General features: G+C 43.3%; 1 protein-coding gene across 1 annotated transcript in view; it reads left to right on the top strand.

Moving 5' to 3' along the window:
* The window catches only part of LOC147033683 (NACHT, LRR and PYD domains-containing protein 12-like), a 195,316-nt gene that overhangs the window by 91,711 nt on the left and 76,222 nt on the right, over positions 1–27,383 (top strand). The window contains exons 14-15 of the mRNA XM_085851831.1: positions 2,817–2,904; positions 18,820–18,903. Coding sequence (XP_085707957.1) covers positions 2,817–2,904; positions 18,820–18,903 — 172 coding nt within the window. The remainder of the gene's footprint in view (positions 1–2,816; positions 2,905–18,819; positions 18,904–27,383) is intronic.

Genomic DNA, 27,383 nt, shown 5'->3' with positions numbered 1-27,383 from the left:
CCACTTCCTTCAATTCCCCTGCTTTCCTTCCTGAAAGTCCCTGTAATGTCCATCTTCTCTTCGCCATGTTCCCCGTCCCATCCCCATCCCTTTCCCTTCCAAAGTTCACCTAATGTGTCTGTTCCGCACTGTTTTGTCCCTTCCACTCCCGCCCCTCTTGTCTCATGCCCCCTTGCTGTGAGTTGTGTGTTAGCTCTCATACGAGCCTCGACCAAGGTACACAAAAAAAAAAGGGTAGGACAACTGATGAGAGGGGCTAAATCTGTGCATGAGGGAGAGCAACTTTCTTTGAAAGAATTCCCAGGATGAGTTGATGTTGGAGAAAGTAGTGATAGCAGACCAGTCTATAAGTTTGATGACTCCTTGAAGACCCTGCCAGTCGGCTTGAGTGAAATGCCAGACTCGACGGCGGTGAGGTGGTTCTCTGATAACAGCCAGGGAGATGTCCACTTTGACAAGGACGTTGTCAGAAGAACCGATTGGAGCGGAGGAAGAGCAGCAGATATTGTCAGGGAAATTTGTCAAAATCAGATCCAGAAGAGATGGAGTACCATTGGTTGAGATCCCGGTCAGGAAGTTGACCGATTGAGTTCATCCCAATGATTCGCAGAAAGTTTTTGCTGAGGTGCCATGCCAGGTGAGAGAGGTACCCACACCTAGCCAACTGGCATGATGACAATTGAAGTCGCCACATATGAGGAAGAGAGAGTTTGAATGAGAAGATAGAAGTTGGTCCATGCTTTTGGATAGTGAAGTGTAGATTGAGTTATCACTGTTAGGTGGACGGTACAGTACACATATAAGCATGAGGTGTGAGTGGAGGGGAAGCCGCAGCCAGAGGTATTCATGGGGGTGTGGGGGAGTGAGGGCAGTGCATGGAGAGTGAGGAATAGAGTCTTTGATGAAGAGAGCAACTCCTCCACCAGCAGGAGGTTCAGGTCTGTCATACCGGAGGAGGGAGTAACCAGGGAGAGGTACTTGGGAGTCAGACACGTCTTGGGGGAGGAAAGTTTCTGTTAGGCAGATTATGTCTGATTTGTCAGTGGCAACCTGTATGGAAATATCTGAAAGGTTTGAGCGAAGGCTCCGGATATTTGAGGTTCACACTTTTAATGAAGAGGGAGGGGAGGAGGCTTTGGGTGCAGGGGGTGGGGGAGGGGGAGGGTAGGACAAGGGATTAGGGGGAGGTAAGGAAGGTTGTTGAAAGAGTGTGGGGGATTGCAGAATAGCTAGGGAAGGGGCTGGATGAGGAGGAGAAACGGCTTTGTGGTTCTGGGGGAGAGGGGGCCAAGAGAGGGGGAAGAAGGCAGTTGAGGATTTGAGGAGGTGGAGTGAAGAGATCGAGGTGAGAGGGCAGTGGAAGGAGGCAGGTTTGTGGATGAGGGGGGGGGAACTTTGAGAAGGATGAGTGAGGGGAATGAATGGTGGGAGAAAGGTGAGGGGGGAGTTTTTGAGAGAGGTGAAAGGGAGGCTTAGAGGGAGAAGTGTGGGATGGTTGCTTTGAGAGTGAGGGGTGAGGTGGGTGAGTTGACACTGAAGTTGGATAAAAAGAATGGTTGATGGAAAGTGAACATTCATCGCAAACTGGCATTTTAAAAGTTTTAGGTCAGAGATGCAATTTAACACAAATCTTGAGGGATGCAATATAGGCAAATTCAAAGAATGGAGAGAAGAAACGCTGTAACAGTTGGATTTTTTAGGCAAGGTATGAAGGAAAGGTCGAATTCAGAGCAGTATGTTTCAATAGTAGAAGAGTAGTGCATTATGATACAGTAAAGAGTACCACATGTGTGAAAGAGGAAGATGAAGCATTATAAGAGATCATTTTTATTATTACAGCACGGCGACATCGCGCTGTTATGTAATTGCCGATTCTGTCCTGTGTCTCCTGTCACATTTTTGGGTGTGATGTGGGCGGAGATGGCTGGGTGGATTGTGGGCGGAGATTGCCGGGTGAATTGTGGGCTGGGTTAATGCGGAAGAGCAACTTTTTTTGTGCTGAATCGTTTTCTGTGTGACACCGGAAGTTGATTTTCTGAGCAGGAAGTGATAATCTTCCATTTCCGTTAGTCGTTGATGTGCAGCGTTGTAACTCTCGTTCGTCATTGTTTTTAGTTTTTGTTTTTTGTTTTTGCATGTACGTTTTTTTTAGCACGGCGACATTGCACTGTTATATAATTGGCTATTCTGTCCTGTGTCTTCTGTCATGTCTTCTGTCACACTTATTGCCACGTACTTCCCTTTGATCTTCCCCGGGATTTTCCCCGCATGCCGGGGAGGGGGAGGGTCGAGCGTGCCGGAGCGCATAAAAGAAGCAAGCGAGAGAGAAAGGGGAGAGCAAAAGAAAAAAGAGAGAGGAAGCGAAAAAGCAAGGAAGGAGCATTCATCTTGAGAGCGTTCTTGTTGTCGTCGTCGTCGTCGTGGCCAGAGAGGTTTGGGCTGGTCGTGGCCATCCTGAGCGTCCTCCTCCTCCTCCGGAGGAGGATTGAGCTTGAGAGGGACCATCCGCTGCCGGAGCCGGAAGGGTTGCGTGTCGTCGCCGAAGAGAACGAAGTCAAGGTTTGGTGGCTTGACGAAGTCAACGATGATTATTTATTTACTTCTCTTTTGTACAAATTTGTGTTTAAATGATCCAGGGGACAATGTCTCATGGAAATGGAGTTTGTACAATTATCGGTCACATTACCTTCAACCTGTTCATTTTGTGGTTATTTAATTATCTTTTAACCTGGAACAAAGAACCTTCTAATATAACTCGTTTGTCTCAAACTTTCTTCTGATGGTTCTTTGTTTCACTCCTTGGAGTTTCTAATGTCTTCACAGATTAGTGGGATGCAAGCTGAGCATCAAGTCTTGGCCTTTCTTGAGCAACCTGAAGAACATCAACAACTTGGAGAGTCTTAAGTGAGTCCTGAACTGTTATTGAGGTTTTTGGTCTTCTCTTTCACTGGACACAGGTTTTGTATTTTCATCACAGGGCCGATAAATATACTCCATTGCAATTGGTGATAGATTTCATGTAAACAAATCAAACACTTCCTGTGTTCATACAATAAAATAGTGATGTGTCAGGGGGGAAGGATCCCTGAATGGGTTGTCTTAATAATAACATGGTCCATGTGATTGAGTTGGATATATTGTTGTGGGGCCGGGTATCGGCTGCGAGCACAGTCACCAGTTGGATCTGCAGGGTCGACTCCCCCGATCACCCGGAATGTATAGGTCGTCCCCTGGATAACTCCGGAGGCGACGGGTCCTCTATCAGACCGAACTCGCCAATATATGGACCACGTGGGGTTGGGTCGATTGCCAATTTCAATTTTCCTAAATACCCACGTGATCCAAACTACCGGGGAAATTCACCCTCAGCCGACTTTGTCCGAATCGAGTAGCTATCACCGACTCAGATCCGGCGTAACCGAGTGTTATTACCAAAGTCGTGCCGGACCAAATGAACAATTTACCCACCCAAACAGCCGTACTAATCCTTCATGCACACATCATGTCAAACCAATGAAAGAAACATAAAACGAGCTGATACATTTAACAAGATGGTATATTTATTCATAATAATGGGGGGACTCGGAGAGCACGCAAGAGGCAGGGTAAAACCGAATATCAAGTGATGTGGATTTTTCACCCAACCTCGTACACTTTGTTGTAGAATTATTGAAGTTGTTGTGGAATCTTGTTCTCCTTTTGCATGGTTTAACGTCTCGCCGACTCGGTTTTGTATGTATTGTGTTAATAAAATCGCAGACACCAGATAAATCAAATGTCCACAAGTAATTCTTTCTTTTAGTACAATTTATTTCTAATCTATCCACTAGTTCAGGTTCTCACCCTCGTTCACTCTCTCAAATGAACCTCTCCCTCATATATACATTTTGACAGTAGAGAGGGTTTTTTGATAGCATATAGGCGAAAGTACAGTTTATCAGACCGGTCACCTTGTACTTGCAAAGAATTAAACAAATGTCCAAAGTGGCAAAGAAAGACAAGATTATAAGTAGGTCTTGGGCCTTAACGATTAAACAATAGAACAGTAGAGTCAAAAAAACAAACACTTTGACCTAGTCAGACTGAGGCAAGGGCCATTTGTCAAAAAGAGGAATAATTTCCCGAACACTCCCCCCTTGTTGGCTAAAAAGGCAACACAACTTAATTTTAACGATTCTGTCACTTGGAAATACATTTTCTCTTGCGTTCGAGTGTGCCCATCTCCTTGGGTAGTCACATCCCGCTCGCTCACATCGTAGAGCTCAGTCCCTAAGCCTTTCCTGTCCCGCAAGCCAGGTGGCTTCATGTGGTTGTACAGCTTCTGGACCTGGTCGAGGTTCCAGTAGGCCCCTAGGCCGATAGAAGATCAGTTGGCCTGCACGGCTGATTTTCAACAACCTATTTCGGGAACAGAGCAGATGGGCAAAAGTGGAATGACAATTCGCGTGAATATTGAACACACTCATTGCGTTGACTTATGGATTTCCAAGTTCAGGTTCTATCACATAAGAGTCGTAGGACTCAATTTCAAAACCTAAATAGGAAGGTGGTGCTTGGGCCACCATAATCGTTTTAGCAGTATTCCTCTTTAGACAAGAAACAATTAATGCCGGCATTGTAATTGTTGCACATCTAACAAGCACCACTACAATGATGATCCACAATAACCCAACGGAGATCCAGTGCAACAGGGTAGTTCCCCAGCCTCCTAAAATCCCTTCAAACCACAAATAAAGCCCATGTTTCGTAAAATAATTGTGAAACTTGGCTCCTTCATGCTTAATCTCGTCAGCTATGTTTGTGATTTTCTCCGAGTTATCAGAGATATATGTACAACACTCAGAGTTAATTCCAGCACACGTTCCTCCTTGAGCCGCGAGGATGAGGATGAGTGCATCCCGATTTTGCATTGAAACTGCACGCAGGGCGACTACCTCCGAGTTGATATCAACCATGCCTAGAGCAGTTTTATTTGCCAATGATTCAAGCGAAGCAGCTAACTCTGCGAATCCAACAGACGTTTGTCCTACACAGTAGTGAGGATTAGAATCATGAAAAACAATTCAGTTGACGTGAAACTCCGTTTACCCCATTTCAAATGTTCAAAAGGTGACTTAGATAGCAGGCACATATGCGGCAAAATGAATGACAAGAAACAAGATCCACTCCAATTGACTGGAAGCTATGGATATGCTCGATTTCCACACACGAAATAGGTATTATTTAAAGCGACTTGTGGTCCCATCGTATGATTTTCATAGACATAATTACTGCATTCAGAATTTCCTAACCTTCTCTCTCCTGATGCCTCTTGTGCCAAGCATACTTCCGGTTTTTTCTGTCGCCCGTTCAACCATAAAATGTGGAGGCATTTTACTTAAATTAAAATTCGGCCAAAAACAGTTACTGAAATTTCGTTGTCGGAAACAATTTCCATTTTCATTGGTAACGATGTGGTTGTCAAGGTCATTATCTTGTTTTTCCCAGTTTTTTCCCTTTGCCCAGTATCCACACCACTCACTTAAATTGAATGGTATTGCCAAGAGAAGTATTCCAGTAACTGCTGAATGAGGTATCTTAGTACAAACTCAGCAATTGGTTTTATTAAAAGCCTTCGCGTGTTTACGAGAAAGAGCCAGATAAGTGTTTATTCCATGTGGTGAACCCACTCTGCCCGTTAAGCTTCTTTGGTCTCTGGGGGCCATGGGCTAAGTTTGGTGGGCAGTGTGAAAGGCCCATTTCCAAAGAACATGCAAATAACGTTGATCACAAACAGTACTTATCGGCTTAACAGACCAAGTACACATTGTACAACCTGCATTTAGTAGTACAAATAATCCTGCAATGGAAAGAATCATTAAAGTTATCAGGAAGCAATGTTCTCCTCGGGTTCTTTTTGGCCATGTGCCAGTTTGCAGTGTGTGGCATGGATCCATGTTTCTCTTCCTTTACACTTCACAGCCGTATAGGTAGTTGGCAGTATTAGAAACGACCCACACCAACTTGCTTGAAAAGAGTTCTTCCTTTTGTAAATCTTCACATTAACAAAGTCTCCTGGTTTGAAGTTGTGATGATCAGATGTGGCTGGTTGTGGCAGAGCTTGTTTCACCTGTGCATAAAAAAGTTCTTACAGCATGATTCAGAGAGAGACAGAACGTAAGCAACGTGTCGTCCATTTGCTGCATGTTCATGTCTTTTATAGTCAAAGGAGGTGAGTTCGGTAATCTCATTGGTCTTCCCATCAGAATCTCATGCGGAGATAAGCCAGTGTTTCGATTTGCGGTAGATATCATAGTCATGAGAGCAATTGGCAGAGCATCTGGCCATTTTAATCCAGTTTGTTCACAAATCTTGGCCAGTTTATTCTTTAGAAATCCATTTTTCCTCTCCACTGCCCCCGCAGATTGCGGATGGTACAGGCAGTCAAAATGTTGCTTGATTTGCAAAACCCGACACATCTTTTTCACCACTTCGGCTGTGAAATGAGTACCTTTGTCACTGGAGATCCTTCAAGGTATTCCAAACCTACAGATGAAATCCTTCATCAACAGCTTAACCACAGTAATGGCATCTACTTTCCTTCAAGGGTAAGCCTCAACCCTCTTTGTGAACAAATCGACAATGACTAAAGCAAATTCAAAGCCACAGCATTTTGGTAACTGAACAAAATCCATCTGGATATGAACCAAAGGTCCGAATGGAATTGGAAAACCCCCTGGGGCCATCTGCAACCCCCTTGCTGGGTTATGTTTTGGGCAAATGTGACAGGTCCTACAATACTGTTCTGCAATTGGACTAAACCCCGGGCAAACCACTGTCTCCCAATTGAAGCACTCATGCCCCACTTGCTGGTATGCTCGACCCCATGTGCCAATCGTGCGAGCCAGGGTAACAGAGCTCTTGGTGCCACCAAACGACCATTAGATGATCTCCATAATTTGGATTCATTTTCAAATTCACATCCAGCCAATATCCACAAATCTCGTTCTTTAGCACTAACAGCTGTCTGCAAAGTATTTACATCGTCCATGGTCAGCGTCGCCCCTTGTCTCAATACACATTGTGATATGAAAAGAGCTCTGGTGTGGGCAGCAGATTTTGCAGCTATATCTGCCCTTGCATTTCCCCGTGAGACGTCATCAGATCCTCCAGTGTGGGCATCACATTTAACCACTGCAATTTGGTGAGGTAGAAGTATCGCTTCCAGCAGATTTGCCATCCATGCTCCATTCCTCACCCGCGCACCTGATGATGTTATAAAACCCCTTTCATGCCAGAAGGCTCCGAATTCATGTACAGCACCAAAGGCATAGCCGTAATCAGTGTAAATTGTCACTATTTGGCCTTTGGCTAAATGGCATGCACGAGTGTGGGCGAACAGTTCTACTTGCTGTGGGGAGGAGCTCTCAGCCAATCTCCCACCTTCGATTACTTTGTGATCAGAGCAAACGGCGTAGCCTGTTAATAGGAATCCATCAGGTGCACGTGATGTCGAACCGTCGACATATAAAATCAATTCAGAATTTTGGATTGGTGTGTCTCTCAAATCAAGATGTGGTAGACACGTGTGGGCGATTATCTCCTCACAATTGTGAGGATCACCATCTTGTTCTCCTGGCAGCAAAGTAGCAGGATTCAGTGGTGCACATCTTCTAATCGTAATGTTCGTGGGTGCTGTGAGTGAGAGTTCGTATGTCGTTGCTCTTGAAGCCGACAAATGCTGTTTTTGTTTTTAACAGTACAGCTGTGACTGCGTGTGGCACCATGAGAATCAAAGTGTTTCCCGCGACGAGTGCTTCTGTTTCCTGCACCGCGAGCGAAGCGGCTGCTACTGCCTTTAGACAAGATGGGAATCCTTGCGCTACCGGATCCAATTTAGTACTGTAATATGCAGCAGGCCGTAATTTATTTCCATGCTTCTGTGTCAGTACCGACTGTGCAAACCCCTGACTCTCACATGCGTACAAATGAAAAGGTTTTTCATAGTTTGGTATACCCAGAGCGGGAGCCGAAGAAAGAGCCTGTTTTAACGTTGCAAAAGCCTTGTTCGCATTTTGTGTCCACGTCAATGGACTGGGCGCGGTCGCCGAACCAAAAACAAGCAAGGCAAATAATATACAGGCAAAAGCACTTAACAGTTCACTACTTATCAGACGGGCCCACAGACAAACACACACACACACACACGTGGTGGCTACCGCCTTTATTAAGATCTTCAGCCCAGAGGATGGTCGAGCTGAAGATCAGGGTCTAACTGGGACCTGTCCGCCTCGTGCGGTCTTCAGGCTGACTCGGTCCAGTGAGAGGCGAGCCGAACCCGGCCTCCCTGACTCCGCTCGGCGCCCATCCTGGCCACCAAACCTTGACTCCGTTCTCTTCGGCGACGACACGCAACCTTTCCGGCTCCAGCAGCGGATGGTCCCTCTCAAGCTCAATCCTCCTCTGGAGGAGGAGGAAGACGCTCAGGATGGCCACGACCAGCCCAGACCTCTCTGGCCACGACGAAGACGACGACGACAACAGGAACGCTCTCAAGATGAATGCTCCTTCCTTGCTTTTTTGCTTCCTCTCTCCTTTTTCTTTTGCTCTCCCCTTTCTCTCTCGCTTGCTTCTTTTATGCGCTCCGGCACGCTCGACCCTCCCCCTCCCCGGCATGCGGGGAAAATCCCGGGGAAGAGGGTTGACCTTCTTTTCGTCGCTGCAGAACTTCCCCAACTGTCGTTTCTTTTTTCGTCGCTGCAGAACCACCCCAACGGTCGTTTCTCTTTTCGTCGCTGAAGATGAAGTTTTCCTAACTCGAAAAACAAATCACAGTGCATTTACATTGATTTACCCATTAGACTAGGAACGGGAAGCTATTTATAAAACACATACTAACCGAAATAACTGAGCTATAGGAACCTGGATGTTGTGTGTGATGGGTTTCCAAATTCGCAACAATATTTCCCTTTAGAGCAGGAGCCCGCGGGGCTTTGCTCAACTGAAGAGAGTAACAATTGCCGTCCTCATGGTAAGATGCCAGATGATATTCTCACCTCAGAACTCTGCGTCTGCTGGGACACTGCTGCTGGGTTGACATTCTGTGGTCAATATCCGTATCGCTTAATTGGTGCTAGCTCAACCTGGCAGTGGAATGGCCCCAAGTAGGTTTCTGATATTATTCGTATAGCTTGTAACACGGTATAAACAATGACAGACGATTTCGCCGCTGGAATACCGGTGTCAGATGCTAATTAGATGCCGCGAAAATCACCCTACCTCAACCGAACAGCGGAATGGCTAAAATCTACGCAGAATGGTAGTACCAGGTCCCCTGAGTACAAAAGGAGCACTGACAGACAACTTGGTCGCTGGGCCCCCAGGACAGACACTCACTAGTTCGGGTTCCCTTTGGTTGCGCTAGCTCAACCGAACAGCGGAACGGCTAAAACCAACTCAGAATGGTTGTACCAGGTCCCCTGAGTACAAAAGGAGCACTGACAGACAACTTGGTCGCTGGGCCCCCAGGACAGACACTCACTAGTTCGGGTTCCCTTTGGTTACGCTAGCTCAACCGAACAGCGGAACGGCTAAAACCAACTCAGAATGGTAGTACCAGGTCCCCTGAGTACAAAATGAGTACTGACAGACAAATGTAGCTGGGCCCGCCAGATACGCAATTATACAATCGATGATTTATTTTGCACGATCACACAGTACATATCACGTTCTGAAGGGAAAATTCACTAAAGAAAGAAATAGATGTTTAGAAATTCCATCCAGTATTCCAATACAGACCTGTTTTCATTTCTTCTCACTCTGCTGACAATGCCAGTCTGAGTCTAATCAGTCAGAGTCTTCTGACCATGGCTCATCATCATAATCATCATCATCATGTGCATCAGGTGACTCGACATCACCTCCCAACTCAGACTGTTCCTCGGCTTCAAGAACTGAAGTAGGAAGGGATTCTCCCTCGAACCACTGTGGTGTGAGGTATCCGTTCACCATTCACCATCCGTAGTTCGTCGGCACCATACCTCTGGTAGGTTGGGTTGTCGTAGCAGCGCACCACAAGCTTGTTACATACTGCGCGCGATGCCGATCTTAGTACCTCAATCCTTTTTGCGTCTTCCGCATTATCGTTCAGCTCCAGACGAGCTTGTTCACTGTCAACACTGCTGTTGTGCAGGAACAGCCCTTTTCTTTGGTCAATGAGTGAAGATTGCAGACTTGACCCATAAATTTTCTTCATTTTTTCCACCAACCTCTGTGTGGGGTAATTTTTCACATCTTCCAAATTGCCCCCAGCTTCCACTAACTGAGCTCGGTAAATCTCCATTAAATCGGACACCATGATGCTTTTCTGTTTCTCGATCAACTCCATTTCTGCATATGTGGCAATAGCAGCGCTGGCAAGCTGATGGCAACGCCTGTGAGAAGGGGCTTCCGCTGAGGTTTCAGCTTTTGTTTCCGTTTCCTAGTCAAATTTGCGGTGGCAGGAGCGATGGTATTCTGCCTCCATGGCGATCAAGTCGACACCGCTCAGTACTAGCCCATGTAGGTTGCCATTCGTCGAACGCGCTGCACACGCTTTCAGGGCTTTGAGGCCATCTTTTGTTGAAAGACGGAACAGGGGCTCCTCCTTCCTCACTTTGACTTTGCGTTTTTTTATGCAAAACATACATGAACCTCTCAGCAGACCTTGTTCGTTCGATTCACTTCGAGTTAACTTCCTTGGCGGCTCATCCGCGCTGGTAGTGTCTGGACCCTTCCTTTTGTCACTGAGCTCACTTTGACAGTGAAAGTCCTATATTTATCTGATTTGACAGTTTTGCAGAGTGAGCAATATGTCTCTGATTTTGGTTATAGTTTGGTCAGTGAATGGTCTCAAGTTATTGCCCGATTCGTTTTCACAAATGATGCAACGGTCGATACTTGGAGTCGAAGTGATGGAGCCACCCTGTGAATGGCAAAAACGCCCAATCGGATCATGCTTATTTCTTTGGGTAGAATATACGGCTGCTTGGTACGTCATTGTTATGCACAGGAAGATATAGCAACAGGTGTCACCAATCTTAACATCGCATAGTGCTCGCATCAAATTTCAAACCTTTTTGGAAGATACGGAAGATGATACATATACCTGATCATACTTTATTTGTCTCTCTTGTGCCTGCACAGATTGCAGGCACAAGAGAGGCAAATAAAGGACGATCTCATTCGCGCGGTAAGCGACCCATCGCGCCCGGTTTTTCGACACCTACGGCTCAATGCTCACACCCACGACCCTGAATACATAGATGATTGGTAGATCCAACAGTCACTGGATGGATCGAATAAAATAAAAATGTAATGCCAACCGGTACTCACCACCGACTCATCCAGTCGATCTTATCCTGAGTGATCCATGTCAGTTACAGTGTAGTCCGATCGCCATCTTGTGGGAGAAGCACAAATAAACCTGGGTCCAATTCCACATGATGACTCCATTCTGTGTCTTGCGAATCGTCGGCAAGAAAAGTATCCATTACTTCATGCAACAGGATTAACTTTTCGGTTCGTGAGTTGCATGTAGACTCGCACTATGCTTCGGCAACTACATGATGTATGCCTAGGCCCAACTATATACGCGGCAAATGCTACGGCGAATTGACGATTTATGAGTCAGACCGAATCCAATTCCAACGGCGAATAGACGATTTACGAGTCAGACCGGAAACCGGAAGTGGAAAACGAAACCGACATGTCAAGTATTTGTATGCTGATCTGGTACCCGACTCCACGAACGAAGTCGGGTGCCAGATCATTTGTGTGCTTTGGATGCGATTTTCACTGATTTATAGTTTTACAATCACTCCAAACATGTTTTATACACAAAGTAGACTGCATCCTGGCGGGGAGAAGAGAAAATTTAGCTGAAATTTTTTTTTCATCGTTTATTTCAATTTCGTTTTCCACTTCCAGTTTCGGGTCTGACTCGTAAATCGACTTTGGTTCCGACTACATCCCTAGACGACCAATTGGTCGCCTCGTGGTGATTCCATGACGTCACTTCGACTAACCAATCGCAAACGCAGTAGTCTAAAAACAGACGTAGAAAATTCATCATATGACCAAATTCAACCGAGTACTTCAGGTCGCCTGCGGGTGACCTAATGAGGGGACCTGGTACTACCATTCTGAGTTGGTTTTAGCCGTTCTGCTGTTCGGTTGAGCTAGCACAACCAAAGGGAACCCGAACTAGGGAGCATCTGTCCTGGGGGCCCAGCGACCAATTTGTCTGTCAGTGTACCTTTTCGACTGAGGGGACCTGGTACTACCATTCTGCGTTGCTTTTAGCCCTTCCGCTGTTCGGTTGAGCTCGCGCAACCAAAGGCAACCTGAACTAGGGAGCATCTGTCCTGGGGGCCCAGCGACCAAGTTGTCTGTCAGTGCTCCTTTTGTACTCAGGGGACCTGGTACTACCATTCTGCGTTGGTTTTAGCAGTTCCGCTGTTCGGTTGAGCTAGTGCAACCAAAGGGTCCCAAATTAAGGATATAAACAGTTCAGCCTTGTCACCCACCCAACATGGCCACCAAATTTCATCCGGATCCGTCCACAACTTTTTGAGATATCCTGCACAAAGATAGACAGACAAACAAACAGACAGAAAGGGGTGAAAACATAACCTCCGTCACCTTCGGTGTCATAGGAAATAAATAACAAAGATAATGATAACATTGTAACAAACCATGTATTAATTATAACAAATGTTATTACCAACAATAATACTAGTGGTACAAATTGGCAAGAATAATATTGAATGTATAATCTCTGTCCTGGCCCAAGCACATCTGGACTTGGTGAAAGGCAAACCAATGCTCAAGCAGTCAAGCAGGCAGGTAGGTATGCAACAAGGCCTTGAAGACCAAGGAAAATTTCAACAGGCAAACAAGTAATTCTGGATGGTTCTAAAGGGAAATTCTGAAGGGTTCTCAAAGGTAGCTCTAGTGGGTTCCAATGGGTTCTCAATCATAATTCTAAAGGGTAATCTTAAGGAGTTATAAAGGCCATTTCTGAAGGGTGGTTGAAAAGACAAATCTGAAGAGTAATTTTAAAGAGTTATAAAGGGTGGTTTAAAGGAAAATTCTAAAGAGTGATTTTAAGGAGTTCTAAAAGCTTCTAAAGGGTAATTCTCATGAATGGGTTTCGTTTGTTTCTCACCTTTGCCTATTTCGTATTAAAACGCCAAATTGAGCTGCTTCCTTCAACCATCCCAGCAGGCACACAACGTTGTTGCAACGTCGTTTGCCAGTTCTATCCTGACGTCAGAATTGGGTCAGTGGGAAGTTGTTTTTGCAACACCCATGATGTCGATTTTCAACGTTGTGACATTGAAATCTGACGTTGTGACAACGTTGAAATCTGATGTTGTTGCAGCGTCGTGTTCTGGTTGTACCTGATGTCAGAATTGGATTAGTGGGAAGTTGTATTTGCAACACCCATGACGTTAGTTTTCAACTTTATCACAACGTTCATAAAATGGAGTTTTTGTTTTCAGCCTTTTCTTTGCACGCCAAAGAAACGAACATTGCAGTGCATGACACCCTTCAGCTTCCAGCTTGATGGAGCCCTCGACCCGTAGGTCTGGGGCCAGCAGAGCACCGCTGTTCTACCGGTGCCATTATCAAAACATTGAAGTTGTATTGCAACATCATTACATTGCACAGTAACACAGAATGACCACAACTTGAAAACAACTGTAATTCATAATCATTTATTATCATGTATCACACAGAGCATTTTTGCGGCAAAAATATACAAGCAGTATTAACAATAATAATATCTTTATTCATACAAAAAAAGCACACTCAAATACAAACGTACAATAAATAAAAGTAGATACCATTGCAATTGAGAAACATAAACTAAAAATTGGGAATAAAAAGAAATACCACATGGGTAAAAGTCGTAAATACCTTTTTCACAAATTCACTTTGTGCAAAGCACAGTGAACAATTCAATTTCAGAAAGTTCTGCTCCAGAGAGGAACTGTGGAGCTTCTTCTCTCTCAAATATAATTGACTGCACAAAGGCACCTTTAAGTACAATAACATCATCATGCAGTGTTAGTAAAACTGCTGATAATAATTCGATGCTTGCATACATTAAATGGGCATTAGGAGCATAAAAGGTATTCACCGATAACTTACATTGATATAAAATGTAATTAAAAGTTTTAGCTACTGATAACATACTTCCCATTGTTAAAAGATTCATAATTAAGCAACCTCAGGTAAGAATTATGAGAAGACGAAGAACCACATATAAATTTTGCAATACGACGTAATAGTTGACATTCAATAGGTAGAAATTCAGCAATGACTGGTAAAAGAGTACAATATGGGTCCCACTTGGGAAGTCAAACACCTTTCTGATAGAATTTCTCCATGATATATATATATATATATATATATATATATATATATATATATATATATATATATATATATATATATATATATATAATTTAGAAATATTTTTACTTGTTATGTCCCACAGCAGGCATCAATAGAATTAGATGCATAAAGACTTAAACAGATGATACTTGACATGATATGAACAGTGCATAAAATTATATAAAACTGAATTACAATAAAGCAAATCAATGAGACCAAATATCTATCTATGTGTGTGTATTCATACAAAGAAAAAATATAAATCTAACGTCATTAAGTATGAAAACATAATTTTGAATGCATCTCACATAAGTAATTCCAAAGCACAAAAAAATTAATTTGTTGGGTGTTTTCAATCTTAATTTCACAAGAAAATAAAATAACTTCTTTCTGCATAAAAGTACATGTAAATATTTTCACAATGTAAACTTAGGTTGGGTTTCCAACATACAACTTTACAATTAACTATGCTGCAAATTCTTAATAATCAAGGACGTGGATGGCTGGCACAGCGTGTTGCTGTTACTCGTTAGTATTACACTAGTACGTGTCCGTACTTGCGTGCCCGTATGTGCAAAAAAAAAACAACTTTCAAACAACTACACAGGCCATTCCTTCGCTCTCGTAAATGACGACTGGATTGGGGTATTGTGTTTATCTATAAATGCGCATAAGAAATCGAGAAATTATGAGAATACACGAAGTCATCACTATCCGGAAGTCCGTACGTTGTAACCCGTAATGGGGAATGTGGCTGAGGATCTATCGGCCATGCCTACGCAGTTGGTTTGTTAAACAAATGGCCATAACTTGGAAAGCACTTGTCCAATTAATATCAAACCTTGAAAAGGCACACACTCAGGTCCCTAGCAATATAGCTGGCAAGTTTCAATTAGATCGGACCAGTGGTTGTCGAGAAACAGCACACACACACACACACACACACACACACACACACACACACACACACACACACACACACACACACACACACACACACACACTGCTGGAATTATAGATAGATGAGGGCTTGTTCCTGCCCGCACCTCCACACCGATCAGGGGTATATTTCAAATGTTGTGATATGGCAGTGTCCATATCTACCCCGTTTCTGAAGGCTGACTGGCCATGGTACTGTCTGAAAAATAATAAGAATTTCCACTTCGTATATATTTGGCTTTATGATCATCAAACAAGACTTGCAATGTCAATTACGCTCAAGTCATGCACATTATAAACTGTCATTTAGCAGAATTCATTACCTCTGACAACTTCATAAAAATTCAGGTTCTGGAAAGGTCTCTTCCCATTCTTTCCACACAAATTCTATGTGGACATCATAGCATTGGCCATCACCCTTATTTTAGAAAATAAAAACAATTTAGTACACCAGTGTTCAAAGCAGCTTGTAACAAATTTTAAGTTCCACTGACCTTAAAAAGCCTCAATTAATGTTATTCTTTATTATATAAAGTTATTTTCATGTCTTTTGATAACCATCTATCTATAATTCCAGCAGTGTGTGTGTGTGTGTGTGTGTGTGTGTGTGTGTGTGTGTGTGTGTGTGTGTGTGTGTGTGTGTGTGTGTGTGTGTGTGTGTGTGTGTGTGTGACCATTGTTTCTCGACAACCACTGGTCCGATCTAATTGAAACTTGCCAGGTATATTGCTGGGGACCTGAGGATGTGCCTTTTCAAGGTTTGATATTAATCGGACAAGTGCCTCCCAAGTTATGGCCATTTATTTACCAAACCAATGACAAGACACGTTGCTGCGTAGGCGTGGCTGATGGGGAAGGGAAGCTCAGTCGCGTTCCCCATTACGGGTTACAACATACGGGCTTCCGGAGAGTGATGACTTTGTGTATTCTCATAATTTCTCGATTTCTTATGCGCATTTATAGATAAACACAATGCCCCAAGTTATGATCGTTTTCATATTAGACGGTGCATAAATTTCGGAAACATCAGAGTGAGCTGGTGTGCTCCGAACCAGGAAGTTTTTTTTCTCTCTCTTCTCTTCTCTTTTTGTTTTTCCTTGCGATGACATTGCGAAAAGGCAAAATACGTTGGTGCTAATTGAATATTTGGGCATTAAAACTAAATTGCGAATAATCGTAACAGCGAATAATATGCGAACTTCCGGGCCACACATGTACGGGCACGCGAGAGCGAAGAAACTGCCTGTGTGGTTGTTGTTTCTTGCTCGCTGTTTGAATATTTATTTATTAATTTTTTTTATTTTTATTTTTTACGGGCAAGTACTAGTTTTACCAAATGGAAAACAATTGTGCACCGAAAAACTTGAACAACTCCCCAAGTGACAAACTACCACAATGAAGGCTTCATTGTTACAAGCGGAAGTTTTTCGGCAGCCAAAGGGTTAATTTTTTTTATGACAAAACCACATTTTTCGGCGAGCAATAACTGACAATTGTTTTCCTTTTGCCTTTGGTTAGGCCTAACTCATTAAAAGAGGACATAAAAAAAGAATATATAATAAAAAAAATATATTTTAATTGAGGTTTTTTTTAAGGGCAGTGGAACTTTAAATTTGTTACATTGCGGAACAATGCGGTAATTCGTCGGACCCGAATGGCCGAAGCATCATCCACACCAGAAAAATATTTCTAAAAGGTTCTAAACCAATTAAACTTGTCCAAAGTAATTTTTACAGTCCCCTTTATTTGCCACAGACCGGTGTTTTTTTTTCACCAGGCCCGCGGAAAAATTAATTGATTATTTACCATCGATTTCTACACACGATCAGGGCCATATGAGCGACAGCTAAACGTGATAAACGAATGATGAAATCGGGTGCCGGAGGATTCGATCGTCAGATGCCGTTCCCGAGTGCAACGCTCGAACCACTCGAGTGCCCCGAAGGGCCCGGGAGAGTTTCCATTGAATGTAACGATATAGATTCCAGCACAACAGTAACAGGAACACATCATGGATTCTGTGATCTTTAAAACGTCCAAAAACAAAAGCTAAGACATAAAAACGATTTATAATATTATACTTACCAAAATGATCACTGCGGAAGATAATTTTAACTATAAAAGCGGAAGTCTTCTGCAGATTAAAGCGGATTGTGTGCCACACTCGGAAACAGCTGAAAGTTCACAAGTTTAACCAAACCTTGCAAATGGCGGCTCGTGATGCGGAAATAGCAATTAGCCAATCAAATCTCTCCTCCAGTGAAAGGCAGACACAACCACACACGGCACGAGGTGGAAAAGCGCTCACCCTGGAAACACATGATGCAGAAAAAAACGTTTTGGATAATCGTGCTGTGGCTGTACCACGCCATGATCTGGTTGTACAACCAAGCGGCCGATTCCCGACGTCGTGAATCTTTCATACTGACGTCGTGTGCCTGCTGGGATGGGTGTGATTTTTTGGAATAGATCTAACATACCAGAAATAGGGAAAATATTTATTTTTGCTTGGTGAAGATTCTGTATTTCAGAATCAGCACTGCGTCTGACTCCAAAACGACTCGGGCTTTGACCCCCAGATCTGTTCCATTTATTGATCATCCTGTCCTTCCTTATTCCAAATATTTATTTTGTAAATAAACCCCCTTTTATTAGCTCACTGGAAAGTAGTTCCAGGAAGCTTATGGGATGGCGTGTCCATCCGTCCATCCATCCATCCGTCCATCCATCCATCCATCCATTCCCAAACATTTCCAACTTCTTTTCTGAAACAACACATACGATTCCGATGAAACTTGAGCACAATCTTCATCACCCATGATGTACCAAAGTTTGTTCACACCATTAAAAATTTGGGTCAATGGGTGTCTACGGGGGTGGGGGAGAGTGGAGGGGGAGTGGTTGCCCCCAAAATAGGGATTTAATTTCTTCTCTGAAACTGGACATCCAATTCCGATGAAACTTGACCATAACCTTCATCCCCCGTGATGTACCAAAGTTTGTTCTTGGCATTAAAAAAAAATCCATAAGTATTTAGTTTCTTCTCTATTAAATATTTTGTTGGTCATCCACACCCACCAGTGGTTTCCTGGTTTTCTTATCCAGCCACTACCAGGTGAGCACCCAGGCGTATTGCCCCTATTTTAAAAAAAAATAATTGGGCAATGTTTGGGAGATTGTAGACTTGGTTATATCTCAATGTAAAATGGTGAATCTGATGTTATTTTGGTCACTCGTGGGGGTTGTAACCCCTGGATTAATCTCTCTGTGTCAACAGACCGTCTGACCTCACAATATAATTGTTTCTGGGGAAGGACTGTGTTATGATCTCATAATTATATTGTCTTCATGTGATTTACAAACATAACTATGATCATGATAAAAGTATTACCAAAGTTCTTCATGTTGTCCATGGAAGTATAACCTCAGCGTTATTCTCTTTCCCTCATTTATCATCAGTTTGGGTTTGAATTCCTTGGGTGATGAGGGACTGGAGGTGCTGATGGAAGGTCTGAAATCCCAAACAGCATTACGAACCCTCGGGTGAGTGGGAAGGGGATTTCTTTTGTGGAAATAAAAATATAGTGACGTCATAATCCCTGATTGTGTACCTGAAGTTCTCTAGGTGAACCTTTACCTTCATCACTTTGTACTTTGCTTGCACTCAGAAATTGGAATGAAAGCCAAATCTCGCCCTGTGTGAGCGATTATTGGGGTGAATGAGGAAGGAATGAGGAATAACAAATGATAAGTCACTTCATATGAAGGATAAACTGCTTCACATATATAATCATTTGAATATTCATTGTTTCATTATTTTGCATAACATATATTTTGTACACGGCCTGTGGCTGCTGGTTGCATCATTGCTGGGAGTACAGCTGTGCCACTGATGCAGTTCCCCCTTTTCTAATAAGCTGGTATTCATTTTTGCTGACCTCGGAAGGATGATAGGCTGTCAACCCACCTGGTATTATTTCATGGCACACCAGCGGGCTTGAACTCAAGACCCTAAGATCTTAAGCCAGAGACCTTAACCATTTAGCTAACAACAGGCTTATTCTCTTGTAGTGAAGATTAATTAGCCTAAATATGAAAAGAAACGAAGAATAAAATCACTGATCAGGTGATCGACATGTTTATAGACTGTTATGAATGAGTGTTAAAGTGAAGGCTGAAGCTGTAATGGTGGACAAGGCAATGAACAATAATGCAAAATGGTGCACCAGAAACTGCAATCTGACATTTGTGCATCGGTTTTGGTTCAAATCCCTGATGATCCATTGACACCGTTTGAATACTAATGTTTCTATGGCAAGTGACCCGCATTATGGGCATTTGTTCCGTTTTGTTAACAAAAACCCATGGACCAGAAGCCGTATGCAGAGAGGGTTTTGACAATGGGACTGTCAGTGTTTCAAGATCACGTTGATGTGGAATTTTTTTCGGCCTGATTGTTGACTTCTGAAGTCTCGTTGTGATCGTTTAAAATTCCTCAAAATTTTGTGGAACTTTAACTGGTTCTATTTTATTTCTCTTACTTTTCAGTTACCCAAATCACCCAAATCTGGGTTCTCCCCATCGTCCAATCTTTTGGTGGAAGTTCTTTCCAAGCTTCACGAAACGAAATCATACATTGCATGGTTCAACTGCACTCACCACTCCGAAACAAACAAAATCAAGGTTAAGCATCGATTAAACATCATCAGTAAACATCATGGGCTCATGTATTTCCACAAGACTGACAAAGGTTCTTGCAAAGCATTCAACTTGCATTATCAATATTTTATCTCTTTCTTTGTTATTTTTTTTTCTCCCAAAACAACATGCTAAAATATACAGAAATCTCATTTGAATGTATACTCAAAACATTCATCTCATTTGCTATTTCCATCTAGAAAGGGCAAACAGTCTTTATCAGGGTTCCAATTTGCAATCAATAATTATTTTCACAAAAAATATACCATAATCTATACAAAAATATGAAAGTTAGCTACTTCTTTCAAGAACCGAATCCAAATCGATTCAATTTTGCACAGTTACCATTTTAACATTCATATCTGCTAAACGATTTACAGTTTCATTCACAAGTCGTTCCAGAGCAACTGCCATTATATTATCTTGATTCAATCCTCAGTAACTTTTTCTTCTCCTCAATTAACAGATTAACAAAGTCCTTAGGTAAAAAGATTCTCAAATTGTAATCTCAAAACAAAAGTTCATATCAATTTTAACCAAGAGAAACATGATGGTTCGTTCTCAATGAGTTCTCTTTTTTCCTTTTTTTTTAAGAGCTTAGTCTGAAAGTAACTAACACCGTTACCATACACAACTCCATGTTTATGCATTTTGACAACAAACCCAGTGCATGCAAACATTATCATGAGTATCACTTGTTGGTCCTTTTTGATCATAAGATTATCCCCATCACTACCATTACAGGTCAAAAACAAAACACACCTGTGTGCAACGTTATCATAATTCACAAAATAAATTCCCATAATAATTCAAAGCTAAGTTGCACATTCTTACATTAATTCACAGGAGTAATTAAACAAGAGTAGCATGGCTATCATCATTGTCACAGAGTGATTCTTTTGAAAGTCTTTCACAGACTCTCAGCTGTGCAAACCCCCCATTTGAGTGTTCCACTCTGCTCGGCCATGACATTTAGTTGCCATGACATGACATCTTTGAAACAAGAACTTTGATAACATTGTTACAAGACACGAAAATTTCCCAAACAGTTTAATCAACACCAAAGGCTAACATTGTTTCATTAATCTGGTGAGCATCCATTTCTTTGTGTGACCAATCTCTATCATTTTTCCAGAACTCAATCAACATTTAAATCTCTGACATTGTCCATCTATCCACTTCTCTCTCTCTCACCAAAACAGCAAACATGCTGCCATTTTCCAACTCACATACACAAACCATCTATCACTTCCTCTGACCTTCTCAATTACTAATCCATTTTCATTTATCAAAACAAATAAATACAGTTTAAATAGTTGTACAAAAATTGTCAAATCATTTGTCAAATCTTTCTTAAACAGCTTTATGGTCTTTTATTATTATTTTTAACAGTCACAATAAAATATTTTCTTTTAAAATCAATAAATCAAAAATAAAATTTTCAGCGTCTATCCAATTAAATCTTATGAATTTGCCTTGACTGAATCGATCAAAGGGTTACACTGGGTTGTTTGCCATTGCCTTCCCAGCACTAGTTCAGGCAACCTTAACATTCACAGACGAATAAAAACGGCAAGCCGAGTTCAACGTCCATCCGCGGGCATCATCTATTATCTGTGAATCGCCCCACGTGCTAAACATCATCAAATCATTTTTTAAATAATTCCAAATCACGTTTCTACATTTAGATCACATCTTTTAAGTACAATGTTTACAACTCAGATCAAAATCTTCGAAACATTTCTGACACGTCCTAACAGCTTGCCCAGCACTCAAACCTGCCGGGTTGAGTAATTACAATTTCCTCACAATGCCAGTGAGAGCTCACCTCCCAGGACCTCACCTTCTGACTATATCCCACATTCACAATTGTTATTTCAATTTATCCAAAATCCTTCTGGCTTTTAAATAAAACTTTAACACTTTTTTCCTAAATGGACTTCACTTTAAACTTTAAACAGAGTTGGCCCGTACAATGTAGCTCGCGACCATCGCGCCACAAACACCAAGCAACAAGGAACAGGAAGTTCTTTCCACATCTGGTGGGGAAAACAAACTCTGACAGGCAAAACCAGAGCTTCGGATTACTCTATCATGGCTTACACAGAACGCATAATTTTCCCCGACCCACATTGCTACATCAAACACACAATAGATTTCCCTCATTAAAATATATTTCAGTTTCAAAGCCAAGTCCCAATAGAGCACGTTTCATTGCAGTGAAATCTATGGACTTGCACAAGTTTCATTTCTCCACTCACTCAGCAACACATGCATCTCAATGCAAATCACCAGCCACGCTCCCAGCCGGTCAATCGTCTCCTGCACCCTACAAAACGTTTCGTGCAAATCATTGCATTTACAAATCCGTAAAACCTCCACACAATATAATATAACAACCTCACTGCAAACAAACTTCCAGTGAGTTCAATGAACAAACAGAAATACAATCAGGTAACTCTTATAACTCTTACAAACAGGTAACTTATAATAACTATATCTCGGCCTCTCTCAGCCACTGTTCCTCGGCCTCTCTCAGCTGGTCCTTCGGCCTCTCTCAGCCAGTCCTTCCTCGGCCTCTCTCAGTCGGTCCGTATCAATGCAAACAAATATCTCACGCGTCCTCTGCGTGGTCTGTGGCATGTCGCTTCGTCATGCCCATTTAATTACTCCTCTGGCTCCTCGTCGAGCCTCTTCTTGCACTGTGCCCTCTGCACTCTGACCTTTATCACCAAGAGGAACCTAATCACTCCTCCTCTCCTACAGCACTTTTCTAAAACAACTATATACACTTATCACCAAGAGGAACCTAATCACTCCTCTTCTCCAGCACTTTTCTAAAACAACTATATACACTTATCACCAAGAGGAAACTAATCACTCCTCTTCTCCTCCAGCACTTTTCTAAAACAACTATATACACTTATTACCAAGAGGAACCTAATCACTCCTCTTCTCCTCCACCACTTTTCTAAAACAACTATATACACTTATCACCAAGAGGAACCTAATCACTCCTCTTCTCCTCCAGCACTTTTCTAAAACAACTATATACACTTATCACCAAGAGGAACCTAATTACTCCTCTTCTTCCTATCAATAAAATTCTCTGACATGTACTTTCCTTTGTTCGAAATGCGTTACCCACTAGATAGGCCCACTGTCCAGGAACGCTCTCTGCTTACCTTTGCTCAAGCACTTGCTGTTCCTCCAGGGACAGCCTTAGCAGATTCAACACCTCCGGTCACGGCACCAACTGATGTGGAATTTTTTCCTTCACACCGCTTCACACCGCTTTTTGCTTCACGAGCGCGGGCTAATAACCCGATGTACATACATGAGGCAAAAACATGCGTATGGCTTGCATGCATATTTAATACATCGTGATGATATACGTGGAATCATTCCAATTTCACGGGGCAATGGACAAACACCCAGGCCTAAACCCTGAGGGCTGTCAAACTGTGCTGTTTCATGGAATGGTGCCACGTGATTTTATAGTGGTGGAGTCAGGCCAGATGTTCAGCCAATGGGTGTAAAGCAGTGGGGAGGAGTCAGAGCAGCTGAACACTGACCAATGTTTAATATGATATTTTCTAAGTTTAAAAACGGGCAAAACTCTGTGAAAAATCGGCAAAAAGCCCTGTGTCTCAAACTTTTTCTGTAACCTATCATAAGCCATGTACCAAGTTTCAGTTGAATATATTAAAGAGTCTGGAAAAAAGTCGAAAACCACAGATGGGATGCACAGGACAGGTCAGGGATGCGAGCATGCGCCGAAGCAGCACGTCGCTGTGTCCATTTTCCATCGGTACTCCAGGGGCCTTAATCTGGCCATCCCCAAGGCAGATGCCTGGCCGATCCCCATCTCCTTGAGATGCTGATCTACCTGCTGCCACCATAAGGCACGTGGTTGGCCCACTGGCCTCTACTCATGAGGCTCCCTTGCTGAGAGAATCTGGTGAGCAGGATCAGTGTCAGGAAAATGAGCCACATGTCCATATAGCCGCAACTGATGCTCACGGACAATACAGGTAACAAATCTCATTTCTGTCTCTCTCAGCAACCACTCATTGGACAAGAAGTACAACCAGCGATAGCCAAGGATTCTCTGAAGAGACCTTGTTCGAAAGGAAGTCTCCATCTCAGATTTCTGCTCAGAGACCAAGTCTCACATCCGGAGACCAAGACTGGAAGCACCAAGGACTTGAAGACTCAAACTTTCATCCACCCGCATAGGTTCCGGCAGCGCCACACCCAATGATCCAATGAATCCATGACTCCCCAGACCCGAACCAGACATCTATTGACCTCTGGCTCACAGCCAGCAGAGACATGAATATCAATGCCAAGGAAAGTGAATCTCTCCATGACCTCAACATCCTCATGACAAACAGGTACAGACAAGACAGCAGCATCCAAGATGTCAGTGAAAGCCTGGATCTCAGTTTTGACCCAGGAAACCTGAAATCCCAGAGGCTCCGACTCCTCATTCCACACATCGAGGTCCCCCAAAAGGATATCCATAGTCTTTTCAGAGATGACGGCATCATCTGCGAAATGAAGGTCAGAGATCTTGATATTCCCAAATTATGCACTGCAGTTTGATCTCTCCGACATCTTCCCCAGAATCCAGTCAATACAAGTGCTGAAAATTGTGGGGGCCAGAACACACCCATGACAAACTCTAGTAACAACTGGAAATAAGTCAGAAATTGGAGCACCACATCTCACAGCACTCTCAGTACCAGAGTATAGTTCAGACATCAGACGTGGGGGAAGCCACCATCGGCTAATGTGGCATCCCACGAAGACCAAGAATCCTCCAGAGGGCATCCCAATTCACTGAATTGAATGCGTTGCAGAGATCAACGTAGTATGCAAGCAGCCCCTGCCAAAACTCTCATCTGTGCTTGTTGAGGTGCTCAAGCAGTTGGTGAGGAACCTTCTCAAGAATTACCGAGCAAAGGCCTTGCCTGGCACTGAGAACAGCGTCACCCCTCAGTAATTGGTGCAGTCCTGGGGATCATCCTTCCCTTTCCAGAGAAGAACAACAAGGCCCCTTTCCCAGTCAGTTGGGATGATGCCTGTGTTCCACGAAGAGCAAAGAACTGCATGCAATGACACGAGTACAGCATTTCCACAAGCCTTGAGAAGTTCGACATGGATGCCACAGATCCCGGGAGCTTTGCCCCATTACAAAGGGTTCACCGCAGCCTGTGTTTCCACAAACAAATGTGGATCACAGTTGATTGGACGGTCAGCATTAGGATTTAGGGATAGTAACACCCCCAACATCTCGGTCAACAGCTGGTGGGTTGCCTGGTACAGCCGCTCAAAGTAACTGGCCCAGTGGGCCTTCACTTCGGACACCTGTCAAGACACCCTCCCCTTTAACTACAGTACACCAAGTGATGGGATTGGAGGAATGCAATGCACAAATTTCCCTGTAAGCAGGATGAGAATCACTTTACCACAGGTGATGCTCTACCACCTCACAGATTCCTCGCACATAGGCCTCGTTGTCCTCCCTCAACATATGTGCAGTTTTACACCTCAACTCCCTGAACAGCTCAGCTCTGCCATTCAGCCTGGCCCTGTGACTCTGCTCAATGGTATCCAGTGTCCCTTGAGGGACAAAATTCTTCTTCGCCCTCTGATGAGTTCCGAGACATCCTCCGGCAACATCAAGGATGGTTATCTTGAAGGCATTCCACAACTCTTCAGGATTTTGCAAAGCACCCAGACCTCCCAAATCTCCAATCAGCCTGTTTGTAAGCTCCTCTGCTACCCTCTCATCCTTGAGCTTTACAATATTCAGCTTCGGCTGGGATGATACCATTCTCCCGGATTTAAGATGTAACTTCAGAGTTGCTGTAACAAGCATGTGGTCGGTATTGAGAAACTGAGCACTCCGGGAGACCCACTGTTCTGTATCATCCTCCAGCATCCATCAATGAGCACGAGGTCAATCCTCTTTGCCACACCACCAGCATTGGAATACCAACTCCAGCATTGAGCCCATGGGTGCTGAAACCAGGCACCAGACACCTTATGTCCATGACATCTTGCAAGATCAAGGAACTTAATGATATTCTGCTTCACAGTTCCAGACCCGCGGGGATCAACACTTGTCTCATAACCACCCCATCAGTGCCAGTCGATGCATTGAAATCCCTCAAGACATATATGAGTATCTCGCCTGGGGCACTGATCAACCATGGATCAACCACGGAGTGGGTTTTCTGTTTTCTTTGCATTTGTAGGTTTTTCAGAATGAAGGGTTTTATGGTGGCCATCGTGCAAATCCTGCCACCAACCTCCTAAAAAATGTAACCCAAATGCAGGAGGGCATCAACAAAAACAGGTGGACACTAGATATGGATGGCCATTGGCTCACAGGAGCTCCTCCATTCTTTGGCAGGTTTTGTTTTTAATCCTGCCTGGTGTCCATATCCAAACACCCTCCTCACAAGGACATCTGGTGGTGGAGTCCATTAAGTCACTAACAACCCGACCATGAAACAGGTTAGTACAGGTTTACATGACACTTGTAGCAAGTCACAAATCTAATCTAGTTTGTAGCAAGATACTTGTAGCAAGTCACAAATCTAATCTACCTGACAATAATCTCTCTTGACCTGACAAGGTGATTGTAAAAGATGGACAGATGGAGAGCAATCTTGAAGTCTCCTCTGGTGAAACCGGTTGTGGACTTGTAACTTGAGTGTTCAAAATATTAAATTCAATTGAACTTAAGTAGTTCCTCAAACATAGACTGGCATCTGCAGACAGACAGACAGACAGACAGTAAGACAGAAAATTTAATGAATTGCTTAACCCCAATTGAAGGTGCAGGGCCATCAATGGTGCAGGATCATCAATCCAGGTGCCAAGCATGCGTTCAATTTGCTCCATGATGCCCATTCATTAACATCACTACAGTTCATGGGATAATTCCCTTGGTTCACTGAAGCTTGAGGCGAAGCAGTTGTCCTGAAACAACTTGCCTTTGCCTAAGGGAAAGCAAATCCAACTGAGGGCAATCTCAGTTCTTTCCACAAAGCTCGGAACAAGTGTGTATCTACCCTTAGGAGAGCCAGAAAACAACATCTTTCTCATCTCAAGTCTGAACTCTCAAACCTCTCTCCCTCCTCCAAATCCTGGTGGTATCGAATCAAATCTGTTTCTGGTGAATATTCCCCCTCCATCCCCTCCCTCACCTCAAATGGCTGCACTGCTGACACCGCACATGAAAAGGCTGAATGCCGAAACTCGGTGTTTGCATCTTAATCTTGTGTCCAAAACCCATCACTTTCTCCACC

Source organism: Eptatretus burgeri, chromosome 2, assembly GCF_056783735.1.
Source record: "Eptatretus burgeri isolate ZD-2024b chromosome 2, Ebu_testis_v1, whole genome shotgun sequence".
In the NCBI taxonomy this organism is placed as follows: Eukaryota; Metazoa; Chordata; class Myxini; order Myxiniformes; family Myxinidae; genus Eptatretus; species Eptatretus burgeri.
The sequence above is the reverse complement of the archived record's forward strand: the minus strand, read 5'-3'. Positions and strand labels throughout refer to the sequence as shown.